At 38.9% G+C, this 14,202-nt stretch overlaps 1 protein-coding gene across 2 annotated transcripts in view; it reads left to right on the top strand.

Annotated features, from left to right (window-relative positions):
• PLEKHM3 (pleckstrin homology domain containing M3) overlaps nt 1–14,202 on the top strand; it is a 177,876-nt gene that overhangs the window by 78,827 nt on the left and 84,847 nt on the right. For both annotated transcript variants that reach the window (XR_014018029.1, XM_081261430.1), the window contains exon 5: nt 4,964–5,157. Coding sequence is in view for 1 of the 2 variants with exons in the window: in XM_081261430.1 (XP_081117556.1) it covers nt 4,964–5,157 (194 nt within the window). In the remaining variant the exon portion in view is untranslated. The remainder of the gene's footprint in view (nt 1–4,963; nt 5,158–14,202) is intronic.

Here is a 14,202-nt window from a genome sequence, read left to right as displayed (position 1 = left end):
TTGTATCTAAAAGTAGCAGTGTGTGGTTCAAAGTCATGGCTAGAGGGTTGTAGATTAATCATTTGTTTGTTATCATTCTAAGCAATTCCTGCACCTATGAATCAAACCTTTTATTCCAGAGAAGGAGAAAGACAGTAAACAAGTATACAAATAAGTGACTTTTGCATAAAATAAATGTTATTGAACTTTAGCTTTTACTTTAGAGTTAAAATCCAATGGGAGCCTACATACCAATATGCATTGAGGGTCTGTCTCCATTTACAGCCTACTTGCTTTGTCTTTGGCAGGGAGGAAGAACAGAGAAGGGTCAGGGATCACCTCTACTATAAAACCATAAGCTGACAGGTTCTGGGAGAGTAATGAAAAATAAAAAGAACCATGACCGTAAACAAGCTGCACAGCACAGAGCAGGGTGTCCAGAGATCTGAGTTCCAGCTTTAGTTCTGCCACAAAATGACCATAAATAAGTCACTTAAACTCTAGATTCAATTTTCTCTTCTATTAATTATGGATAATAGATTCATTTGGTATATTTCAAAGTTTTGTATGTGTTAATAAATATTATTGAAAAAGAGAGCTCCATGGGAAAGCCATCAGGCCAGCTCTATGAGGCTTGGCAAAAGAGTCCCCTTGCTCCCCAACACAGCACAGTTCATCAAGCTCACAGCTTGGCAAAGAGGATGGAGTAGAGTGAAAGTAAGATACCCGCTCCTCTCTTTGGTAATCTGGGCTCAGGCAGGATCTTACCTCCCACACCCCTACCCCATTTAAGCCCCGCATAGCACTAAAGAGCTGCCCTGTCTGTAGTCAAATAAATCTGGAAATGGCTAGATTAAGTAGGATTTTTCAGTGTGAAATGTTCCCAGGTTTTAATGTGCCAAAAAACTGCACTTTGAATCACCAATAAAAGAAAGTATTATGTGGCATATTTCTTTTTTGGAATTTAGGACGTCTTTTTTTGCAGGACTAGTATTCCTTGGAACGTGAAAAGAAAAATTGAACAAGATTGTCTTTACCTGTCCTTGGTATTCCAAGATTATGTTCTCATCTGGTTTATTCTAATAACTTCTCCCTCTTTAGTAAAAATTAAGTCCTCACCACTAACACCGCACTATCTCCACACTGTTATCTATGGTTAGCCATTCCCTTGGCTTCATTACATTTTTTTTTTTTTTTATCCAGGGCTGTTTTGTGGAGGAACATACCAGCACACCATTTCACAGCCTCTCCTTCAGGATTACTCAAACCTAAACTGAATCTGAGAACTTTGTTTTTAAGTGGTCATTGTCACCAGCATAACAAAACATGGATTATACTAGAATCTGAAACAACTGCAATTAGTGTTCCAATCAAGTGAGATATGTGCTTTTTTAATAAATATATGTGTAAATAGCAAATTTAGGGTAATTATAATGTGATTGTGCTGCTGTCTTCAACTCCTGTATGTCAGGTGGAGGGGCCTGTTTCCACCAGATTTTCTCCTTCTTGCCGCTCGAATCATGCAGATGCAGGCCTTTGAGTGGGTTCATAAACTGCAGCACAATCACAGTCGTGGCCCTGAGTTCTTATGGCTTGAACCATAAGTTTATGAATACTGCTGTCAGTAGCTACTTACAAGCTAAAACAGCAATGTGAAGAGATTCATTTATGTGCATAATGTGATTATCACTACTAAATGTTAAATATTATTTGGTAATACTAATAGGCTAAAAGGTTTTAAAAAAATGAACCATTGACCCTGTAAAATGGATTCTGATGTGAATGAAGTGAGATCATAGAAAATAGTGCCAGCTAAAACCATTTATTTTTAAAAATAAAGGACTCATCCATCTGCACCTGATTCATGAGCTGAGTTGTTATTTACACCAGAAGCACCATCAAGCAGTTCATGTTTTTCATAATTCACTTGGCAAGAGTAGGACAGTAGCTCTTAGCTCTTAGTTGGAACATATTTGGTGTTCACATATAACTCAAGTAATATTTATCTTACCAAGAAAAAAACTTTCTCTCATGTAAACTTTATCACCTAAGAATATCATTGGCTTCTTTCCCTAAGTAATTTTTTAAATTTTCTTTTTAAAAATCCTTTTCATTTGTATTTGAGTTTGCGAATGGAATCCTTATGCCAGTATGAGGGGTTGTTTAGAACTTAAGAAGTCAGCAGAGATACAGTGCTCTATTTTGCAAAATTAACATTCCATGCCAAATTTTGAGATTTCTAAAAAATATCCTCACTAGTCTTAGGGGTCGAGTCTCAACACGAAGAACATGTGCTCAGCCTTGTTGCCCCAGGTGGCTGCTGTGGTGGATTTGTTCACATGCCCGAGCCGTGGCATCAAGGGTGTTCTCCATGTACTCAAGGCTGCCTAATCACTTGTGAAGGCAGTGCCTTTGAGTTTGTGGGACTAGCTCAGCTTTTGTTTTCTGTCATCTCAGTTTATGAATACTGCTGTCAGTAGCTGCTGTCCCATTTGTCTCACTGCTTTTACTGTCTCTGTAAAAGATTTTTTTTTCTCTCTCTCTCTTTTTGCTCTTGGGCTTAAGTACCACCTGAAGAGAGAAGCCTTTTAAGGCCTGGGAGACTGGCCAGTGCCCTTTGTCCTTCTGTTCACCTACTAAAAGGTAGCATTGTTAACCTAATTCAGCAGGGCCCGGACTCAGTATAAACACTGTTCAGTAGAGCCAGAAAGACTAATTGAATTGTACAATACATCATTTTTTAGCAACAGTTTCAAGTGGTTGTACTTTATTTCCTAGAACACTGTTGGTTTATTCCTCATTGAAGACATTTAGATACAGCAAATATTTAAACATGATAAATAAAAGATTTGATCCAATTTCATCTTTCCTTACTGAATTGGAAACCACCTGAGGACCAGGTCATGCCTGTTTTAACCTCCAGCGAAGGCCTACTTGCTATGGTGTCTGGCATGTACCTGTGTCTATATGATTTAAAAATAAGAGTGAGGATTATTTCATTCAGTCACCTTGTTATTTCCAATCTGGTTAAATACTCAAAGGTTTTGGCTAATTCCAGGTACCCTTTGTGACCTGGATTTGCAAAGACTATAAACTCCTTTAACTCTGTACCTCTGCAGGATGCCATAGAATCAAACAACAAATAGTTATCTCAAAAATAATTGTTTCAGGGAAAAAGTTATTTTTTAAAGTGATGCATGTTTTTGCCTTCCCATAAATAGCATAAACTGTGTTATGAATATAACAATATAAAAAATGATAATGTTGAATTTTATATATGTGTACCTAAATGTGTGTTTTTAATAAACACACAATAGCCATATATCTAATGATCACATGTATATATTGAGGGGGTTTATGATTGTGTCTGCCTGTTGTACTCTCTTTGGTCCCACCCTGACCGCCAAGTGAATTTCTTTCTATTCATCTTTCTGGATCCAAATCCAATGTCTTCTGTTTTTCCAGGCCACCCTGGCTCCTGGCCCTCTAACCAGGAGATGTAATTTCTTCCTTCTTTAAGCTAGCAAGGGGCCTCATCCATACCTCTGTAGCAGAGGATAGGGTATGTGTAGTTTTTGTTATAAATATTTGTCTTTTATACTAAACAAGGAGCCCCTTGAGGGTGAAAACTGTATCCTATTTATCTTCATTAGTACGCTTCTGGTCTAGAGTGTGAAGCATAGTGAATTTTCAATTTTCTTTTTAACGAGCATAGTTATTTGTTTATCTTAATGCTGAATTCCAGCATTACTCCTAGAGAGGTGATAGAAACTTTTTGGAGAGGTTTTACCTTCCATAAATAGAAAATGAGCCTACTCAGTGTATCACTAGCCAATTTACATCTTAATAATCAGTGAATTGGCATTTAGAGATTCCAAAAAATTATCCAAATATTATGCATTATTTAAGCTACTTCCTCTGTGTCTCTGGTTAATTGTATTTCCAATGCACTATTTATTTCTACTGATGACAATGATATTTAAAAATCAATTTTCATAATCTTATTTACTACCAGAAAAAGATATAGAGTTGGATGGATATGTTGGTCAGAGTCAGCGCAAAGTCAAAGGTGTTTTAGTCAGAACAACTTCTTTCTGGGCATTGAAGTATTGTGTTCAAGCCTGTTTTCTATTCAGTCAAATTATTCTGCATGTAATATTTTTTTCTTTTTCTTTTTCCTTTGAGAATATCCTTTTATTCCTTTTAATTTTGTAATATGTGTTGGTTTACTTTTTTTAAAAAGTGTCTACTTATTTAAAGAGTCATGGACTAAAAATACATATATGTAAATTTTTTAAAATCAGTGTTGATTTTAAGAGGATCCTAATTAATTCTTTTTTCCCTTACTTTCCATTTTGAAATAATCACAGATCCATAGGAAATTGCATAACCAGTACAGAGATACTGTGTATCTTTCCCTCAGTTTCCTCCTTTGGTTACATATTAATTAGATAACTACCAAAAGATATAAAAAAAAACTAGGAAATTAACATTAGTATGATGGGTCACCATAGTGCGATGTCATTTTATCACTTGTAGGTTCTTTTTTTAAAAAGAGAGAGAGAGAGTGAGAATATCTTTTCTTTTCTTTTTTTTTTTTTTTTTTTTTTTTTTTTTTGTAGATGGACACAACACAATGCACAATGTCTTTATTTTTTATGTGGTGCTGAGAATCGAACCCAGGTCCCGCCCGAGCTAGGCAAGCATCCTACCACTGAGCCACAATCCCGGCCCACATGTGTAGATTCTTAAAATCACTACTATAATCAAGATACAAATTAATGAACTTTTTCCAAGTTTTACCAGTGGAGTTTCCAGAAGAGAAAAAGGGAAGCCAAAGTTTGTATTTTGTTTAAGTATGGGCTTTTTAAAAGCTGTGTTCAGAAAATAATGTTACTTTGGTATTTAAGCTTTGGTTCCTAGTTTGAGCTGGTGTGGAAAGCTGATGATTGGCCAGAACTGACTGCCCAAGCTTGTTTTGTAGGTGTCTAAGCAGGCCAAAGAATTCCTGGAGTATGTGTACGAAGAGCCCCTGATCGACATCCAGCAGGAGAACCCCATGCTGTATCTCCACGCCGAGCCACTGGCCACCGTGGTGCGGCTGCGGCAGCGGCTGAAATCGCTCCGAGCCTATTTGTTCAGCTGCCGGGCAGCGGTGGCGGAGGATCTGCGTCGCAGGTAAGAGTCATAAATGTTTGATGGTCTAGGTTGCTTTACCTCCCTGCCCAGGGAGGATGATTAGAAAGTCTTCAAGGACCTTTCCAACGTGGACCTACTGAAATTCTGTGGGTCTCCCTCTGGGCTGGTCTTTGACTTTCTCTGAGGTCCTCTATTTGTCAAGCAAAATGGAAATCACCTCTCATCATAACTGAAGGCTTTGAACCCATGATCTAGTGCCCAGGACGTTGAAGCCTTCTCTTACCAATATGTTAATTTGAGATAATAATCACAAAAGTGTCTTCACTGGTTCTTTATGTAGTGTTTTTTTCTTTGTTTTTTGATTTTTTTGGGGGAGGGGTTACTTTTCACAATTTCAATTGCTATCTATCACCAGTAAACAAGCATATTTAAAATATTTAAAAACTAAACATCATTTTCAATGGGAAATAAGTGGGTGGTTGTTCAAAACTTATTTTCCACACAAATACAGCTCCATAACTGATGCAGGCAGGAGAGCTGGAATTAAAGTACACAGGCCCAGGATTCATTTTTTCATCATTCATCTTTTCTGACCAGTGGTGCAGGCTGCTTTTCCATAACTGAGTTAGCTCACAGTTCATGGCACACACAAGTCCCAACCAGGCTCACATCCTTAAAATAAAATTGAAGCTAAAAAATGTGCTTGCTCTCATAAAATTCCTCCTTTTACAGTTAGATTTTATGAGCATTTAAATTCTCACCCTCAGTATATACAAACTAGCTTATACTTGAAATAATTGTGATGATGTTCATAAGTCCCTAAAATACGTTTTGATTTTTCAGTTTTAATAGAAATGACCAGCAGCATACATCAGTCACATTCAATGGAAGTAAGCCTACCCACACAAGAACTTTTGGAAAGAATTAAAATGCTAGAGTTTGCAATTTGAGATCTGATTAGATCTAAAGAAGTTGGCATAACTCTAGGCATCTGAAGAAGATATTTCAAAAAGAACTAAATGTAAATAGTAAAGGATACATAATATGTAGATGAACTCTCATAAAATAATAATGAAAAGGCAGCTGCCATCAAGCAAAATACTTCTCAGTGGTAGTCATTCTTTTTACCTAGTTGTTTTTCAGCATGTGCCAAAAAGTGGTTGGGATTTATTCTTAAAACATTTAGGCAAATCTTAATTTTAAGAGATCAGGGCTTTTTCCAAAAGGCAATAGAAGTATATATCTCAAGTTAATTTACCAACTAAAATAGGTACAGGATCTTTAGTGTTCAATATGTGTTTGTTCTGTTATTTTCTGTAACTTTTGGCTGTGCTCAAAGCTTTTCTTGTGCCAATATGTTTGTAGGTTATATGAAAATCTACATGTGGGAATCACGTTAGGTACCTTTCTGCTATGTTTTGCTTTGGTTAAAATATGCCAAAGCACAGCACACATTTAGAAATTAAATAGGAGGTCGTCTCCTCTCATGGATGACTAAGAATCCCCACTCTATTCCTGCAGTCTGGTGGTTTACCTCCATGTACTGTGCCTTATGGCCAGACCACCAGGAAAGAAATGAAAGCTCTAGAAAGAAGGCAGTCCCAAAGCTGTATGAATGAAGACAGCAGTCCTTTTTTTCCTTTCCCTTCAAGTCCTTTCCTGGACTTGTTCATGACCATTATATGAAGCAATGCCTGGCTCAAGGTATTGAATGGCAAGAGGGGTAGATGCAGTGAAGAAGGAGAGAGGGATGAATATTAAGTGTCACTTTAGACCACTGAGCAATCGCTAATAGTACAATTTGGGGGAAGGAAATATCTTTAGATTCTTTTTCTTACTCCTCTATTTGTCACTTAGCAGAGCATCCAACACATCCAAAACCCTCAAAAATACTTGTTGAGTGATTGAACAAATGAAAGAAAAAACAGATCAGATCAATAAAAAAAAATTAGTTTTGTTTCTGAGATATCTCAAATTTGTATGCTCTCAGGACTATTGCAGTATCTTTCTCACTAGTCTATCAGTTTTTCTTGCTCCAATCCAGTCTTTGCATTAGATAAATTATTAAAGTACAGACATGGAATTAAAAATCTGCCCAAATCTAGCCTAGTATATTGTTATTTTCTCTCAAATATCCTTCACTTAAAGAAAAATTTAATTATTAGCCATATTGCATTCAGTTGTGGGAATTAAATGGATTTGTACAATTGAAGTGTTTAAAGTAGTTCTTGTACATAGCAAGTACTCAGGAAATACTATTATTGTTATTAATACTACTTTCTTTCCTTAAACTGTGCTTATATCTGGCTTACAAAAATCTTTAATAAAATAGAATGTTTCAAGGGAAGTGGGATGGAAGACTAGCTGCGCCCAAGACTGCAGTTTCTGAAGAGTCAGTGCATACTTTAGCCATGTGGTTGTTTCATTAACAGAGTCTCCCTAAGAGAAAACAATGAGATGTTTATTCCTCTAGAAACTTAGAGGAGGCACACTTTAGTTCTTAAATTTTTCATTTTTTTTTTAGATTCCCACCATTCAGATGCTATTAGAATAATGTTTGGGGTACCATTTCTTTGCAACTGAGGACAGAGAGAAGTATGCTGGTCATCAATAATATTTGTTACAGCCTTTTCAGGGGAGGGATTTGTGGGAGGCTGGTCTTGTCTTATTTAAAATCTTTTTGACTCATGTTGAAATATGACTAGTGGAATAATCTCTAAGAGGTTCTCTGAGGTGTCCGTGCTTCCTGCAGCAGCCTCCATTTAATATCAACTCTGCCTTCTTTGTCCATAAAAATAGCTGTAAATTAGAAGAGGTAATATGCTAAATTTCTGTTGCTAGAGGACACCTCATATCTATTTCTTTCACTTATATATGGAATGGAATTTTCAAAAACAAAATGAGCCAATCAGATGACAGACTTATCCAGTCAATATTTAAGGTTCCCTTTGTTTCACCTGAGGATACAACATCTAAAGTGGGGATGATTAAAACAATGAGGGGAACCTTGTAGACATGACTTTTATATCCCTGATAGAGATTGGGAGAGGGAAGAGTTGCTGGGGCACTGGGGGTTAGGAGCAAGGAGGAAGAGAATACAGTTGTTATCTAATTGTAAAAGGCATTCTCTCCCTGACTGGATTTTACCTCAGTATAAGAGTGGCCATTAATCTCTAGCAAGTAGGCCCAACATGCCGAAGACCTGTCAGCACCATATAAACAGCATAAAGCAAACTGTTAATATTGCTGTCGTGAGAAAACCGAAAACAGACTGATTAATCGTATTGGCGTTCAACAGCCAGGGAGCCAACTGTGGTCGTCGCCTTATTAGGGAAGTCACAGTTTGCTTTTAGGCCTTTCATTATTATGACTGTCTGTTTTCATCCTCACTGTTTTTGTTATTGTTGTTAAATGGACGCCTTGTTCTTAAACCCATACCGCAGGTCTTGACTGGCAGGGGTGATTAGTTTTGCAAAAGTCAGTGTCCTCCTTGAAGCCTAAAATGTTTACAGTGCTGACAGTTCACTGTGTCTGACGACTCCCAGATGGCGACACTGCTGAATTAGTTCAAGGCCTAGTTAACTTCTCATGAGAAGAATTATTTACCATGTCCACACGCGAAGGTGCATGAGGAACTCTGGAAAATTGTGGCTTGCTTGGCAATGTCAGGACACATCCGGAGCAGCAGCCATTAGGAAAGTCTTTAGGAGGGACACTGAGAAAGCTGCAGGGTGCTCAGCTGAGCACAGGAGCAGTAGGATATGTGTAAATCAGAGGTCACAAATAGGCACCTCAGCTGCATTTTGTTAGGCTTTACAGGAACAGCACCCACCAAGCTTTGAGATGACAAAATAGTTGCCAACATTTAAACAATCAGGAGTTTTTAGGACATACAAAATGAAGCTTTCTGGTTCCTCTTGGGAAATCTGAAGCTCTGATGCCACAGGGCTTCCCTTGTTCTTGTGTAGCAAATACATTGCTGCCCTTTTTTCTTAAACCCAGTGCACTTAATTCATTTATGGTGGTGCCTGGGCCCATAGGCATTTGAGGTTTTGACCCTGGATACATGTCATTAAATAGTAAAAGTAACAGAGTTTACTGATATTTCAGTTATTAGTTCCGTGGCTCTTGTGGGAGGTCCATCTAAAGGGGGGCAAAAGTCTTAGTTGTGGTTCTTTCAAAAAACAAACATGAAGAAATTTTTAGGATTCAAAGAAATAACACAAGGTCATCTTTAAATTGCATTAGATATGGGCTGGGGTGTCCTAGTGCTTGGTTGGGCTGTTACAACATGCTCCAGAGGCATTTGCATTTGCAGGATAGTGACTTGAGGGACTGGCAGTTGAAGCAACATCCTACAGCAATTCCTTGTCACCACAGAGCTAAAGATTACCAAATCCAAGTGGGACAGACTGAGAAAAAGAATAAAATGGGGGCTCAAACGGATGTAGTTGGTATTGTAGGCCCTGAAGTTAGACTTGTCCCTTAGCTTAGGGCTCTCCTCTATCTCTTATAACCTTCAGAGCCAGTTGTCTTGCCTATAGATGGCAATAATATTCCACCTCATAGGGAAAGCCTGAGGATTAAGAGAGTTAGTGCCCAGGACAGAGTACATGCTAAGCAAATATTAGCTGCAAATATATATGTTGTTGATGGACCATAATTAATTAATTAATATGTAGTGCTGAGAATCAAATCCAGTGCCTTGGCAAGCTCTCTATTACTGAGCCACAACCCCAGCCCAGCTGCTGTGATTTTTATTATAAACATATCAAAATTCAAAGGAAACAAGAGGTAAGTAAGCAGGTGGGAAGAAGCAAAAAGAAGTGAGTCTAGAAGCATCAAAGAACCTGGAATTCAGGGCTTTGCCATGACTTCCTGTGCAGAGCATGCAGCATTCACAGGAGTCATTAGATGTGGACTCTGATTCTCCAGTGGTGATACAAGAAGGTCCTTCAGAGACTGGGCCCCTCCTTCTAGCACATTTAATTAATGGCTTGCTCTCCAGTTTTCTTCACCTACACTACTGCTTTAGAAAAACCACCATCTTCTGCTCATACTGCCATCTAAGCTTATATCTTTGGGCATTCTTTTGCCAAAGTTCTCAGATGTCTCCATTTTCTCTTTGCCCACTCACTTCTCACTAGACCCTTTACAGCCTGATGGTGATCATACTCTGCTTCCACTGCAGCTTTCTTAGGCTCTCTTTTCCTTGACCTTCTGGCCACTGTTGGCCACCTTCCTCGTAGACCTCTCTTCTTCCTGCCCTTCTTTGTCCTTCAGCCTTTCTGCACCTCCCCCTTCTCTGCGCCCTTACTGCTTTCATGTCTTGCTCCTGCTCCCTACAACTAGGAATGGCCAGTGCCTCAGTGCCTTTCTGCATGCTTCTCCAGCCCCTACATGAGCCAATATGGCCACTTCATGAGGGTCAGAAGAAGCTGCACTTGTTCTGGACACTTTGCATTTATCTTTAGGGTGAATGTCAGGATCTCTCTATAAATCTACAGTGAAAAGAGGGAGCTCACCACTACCTTGTTATCGCTTGCTGGCTGCCTAATGGACATCTCCACTGAAGTTTCAAAGGGAAGTCATTGTTTTACTCTGAAAAGTATATCTACTGTAGTCAGGTCCATTTCAGTTAAGCATGGCGTCATTCTCTTAGTTTTTCACAGTTTCAACCTTGACATTATTCTAAGCTTTGCTTTATGGTTCCCTAGGAGCTATCTAGTCATGTCCTTCCTTCACTTTTCTTTCCCATTGGCATCCCCTTTGCCCTTATCCTCAGCATCTTACTGCTAAAATTTCCAAACTGGGAATCCTACCTCCCGTGACTCCCCTCTGCAGTCCATCTAATATACACACTATCATCAAGTGGATATCTTATCTGACCTACATTCACAACTTCTTCTCTTACCCAATCTGCACATGGATTATAGCCACCTACCCTAGCCAAAGTGACGGACACATTTTTCCTAACATAGCACATGCCTCTCCTCTCTACTTGACTAGGCCACTCTTACTTTAGGCCAGCTCCAGTGTTGCCTCTTTCCACCTGATCTCAGAAGCTAATACCTTCTCTGATCTCTTCCAGTGATGATCCTCTGGACCATTCATTTGATACCTAAGTGCCTGAGTAACTTGTGTATATATTCTTTCTTGCTGACTGGACTGGATGGCTCTGAAAGACTAAGATTGTCCTATTCTTCCTTATAGCCTAAAAATAGAAGACTCTACATGCTAGCTGTGCAATAAAGGCTTATTAATAATTATATCATCTCATGTTTGTAAAATTGCTTACTATATGTAAGATAATTGTGATTTTTATCAATTAAAAGGGATTTTCCCAGAAATTTTTTTTTTTAATTTTTTTGGTGTGTGTGTGTGTAGGGGGAGGGAGTATTGTTTGTTTTGGTAGTAGGGATTGAAACCAGGGCCACTTTGCCTCTGAGCTACATTCCCATCCCTTTTTGATTTTTTTTTTTTTTTTTTTTTTTTTTTTTTTTTTTTTTGAGACAAGGTCTCACTAAGTTGCTTAGGGCCTCACAAAATAGCTGAGGCTAGCCTTGAACTTGCAATCCGCCTGCCTCAGCCTCCCAAGTTACTGGGATTACATGTGCAACTGTGCCCAGCCTGTTTATTCTTTATAGCAGCCCTTTTAGGTAGATAGGACAGAGAGTATTTAGAAAGAAAAGAAAGAACCATGATTCTGAAATGCTGTGTGACTTTCCCATTTAACATTGGTGAGCAGCAGAATCCAGCTAGAACCTGGTTTTTTGCAGCTTAGTTTGCTGTTTCCCCAGTGAATTTGCTACTGGTGACAGGATGTCCAAAGGTCTCCACAGTCTTAAGAGAACCACTTTTTATCCTCCTGAAGCCTTGATTGAGGTCATTTAGCAGAGTGTGAAGATGGCAGGAAGGTGGCTGACAGGGAGAGGAAGCTGGGATAGCCAAGATGCTCCGTGCTCACCGCCAGGCCTGCTCAGCCACAGTGAGTCGGGCACGACAGTGGGCTTAGTGCCAGCTGGTGCGTTTTCTGTAGGTCATGTTTTCCAGGCCTTTTCATTTTCCAGACCTGAAACTTAAAACAAAAAAATCTATAGGGTGGCGGTATATATGTCTATAATGAAAACAAACATAAAAACAAATAGTATCTATTTCTCACCATCATTTTATATATGAAATAAGAAACAAGAAAAAATAAACAAACAGCCTAAGAAATCAAACAGCTTTTTAAAAACAAATAGATTGGAAAATAATTGATTTTCCCCCCTCATTTTCACTTGGACTGCTTGCTAAAAACATTACCCAGACCGACACCAGCTGTTTGGACTAGGTTTTCAGAAACCTTATTTTAAGTCATATTTTTCTCTTCTAAGTACTGAAATAATCCAGTACAGGGAAATTTATGTGATGCTTGAGTACTTCCCATTCCTTATCAACAAAAGTATGATTTGGAGTCTCAGGGTGACTGGTAAATCCAAAGTTTCCATTATGACATAAATTTAAAAATAGTACTCTCCAATCCTAATTGTGGGCAATAGGCACTATGAAGCTTATTTTCCCAGTATCTTAGAGCAGAATTGTGTCAGTTCTTAGGGAATGTTTGGTTTTACATGTTTGTCAAGTTTCATCTTTGGCTTAGATCATTTTGAAGCAACTTAACAGTTTGACTTGGGAATCTCAAGGGAATACTGTTTAGTTAGCTTTTTTGCTTTTGTGATTAAAATATCTGACCAGAACAATTGTAGAGGAAGAATTTTATTTGGGAGCTCATGGTTTTAGAGGTCTCAGTCTGTAGACAGCTGGCTCCATGCCTTGGGGCTCAAGGTGAGGCTGAACATGATGGTGGAAGAGTGTGGTGGAGGGAAGTGGCTCACATGATGATCAGAAAGCAGACAGACAGACACACACACACACACTCCACTCCACTCACCGGATATAAAATATATACCCAAAGCCACACCCACCAATGACCAAGTTCTCCAGCCATACCTTGCCTGCCTTCAGTTACCATTCAGTTAATCCATCAGGGGATTAATTCACTGATTGGGTTAAAACTCATAACCCAATCATTTCTCCTCTAAGCCTTCTTGCATTGTCTCACATGTTAGCTTTTGGTGGACTCATCACATCCAAACCATAACAAATACTAAAAGTGACTCTTCTACCTCCTAACCCACCTTTTCCTGTCTCACATTTTCTTTCAAACTATGATTATATCCTGCCTGAGTTCCCACCAAATTATTAGTTTTACCAAGCAATGAACAATTTCTATCACAAAGACCACCATTTTTAATTAACTTTATTGTGACGAATGCCAGGGGGAAAAAAGTGTGTGTGTGTTGTGTATGTTTGTGTCCTGTCAAATTCTTGTTGCTGCTTCTTTCTTCAAGCAAAGTTTAGCAACTTGCTCAGCTGTTAGACCAGTCCCCATAAAAGTCATTCAGTTTACCAGGACTCTTTTCCTATTCCTTCCCTTTTTACCCCAGAAAGACTATCTTTCTAGTGACTTCACTGGAGGTGAGGCTAGGTCCAAAGGTTAAAATGTTCTTTGGATGTGTAATAACATCTCAAACTTAATAGTCCAAAACTGACCTCCTCATAATATCCCCCACCCACTCCCATTACAAACTGTCCTGCCTCTGCAGCCTTTCCCATCTCACCTAATGGCACTTCCATTGATTTAATTATTCAGGTTAAACACCTTCCTCGCCAGGAACCCTGTGAGTTTTAGATACAAAACCTCGTTACTACTTCCACTTACTACCACTTGGAACTAAGCCACCATCGTTTTTTTCTTGGATTATTGTAGCAACTGGTATCCCTGCCCCACCTCCTCCATCTGTTCTTAAGACTATAGCTAGAGTTCATGTGTAAATTAGATGTTGTCACTTCTGGTCCAAACTCTCTGATAGCTTCACCTCTCACTCCACATAAAAGCCAAGGCCATACAGAGCCTCATTCCCCTCTACTTCTTTGCCTCACCTCCCATAACTTCCCCCTTATTCCTTCTGTCCCAGTCACACCAGCCTTTTTTTGTTGGTCCTGGGCACAACCAAAAAGGCTCCTGCTTGGGTTTCTATA

The sequence above is a fragment of the Spermophilus citellus genome (genome assembly GCF_964194105.1).
Source record: "Spermophilus citellus genome assembly, chromosome: 11".
NCBI classification, from domain to species: Eukaryota; Metazoa; Chordata; class Mammalia; order Rodentia; family Sciuridae; genus Spermophilus; species Spermophilus citellus.
The sequence above is the reverse complement of the archived record's forward strand: the minus strand, read 5'-3'. Positions and strand labels throughout refer to the sequence as shown.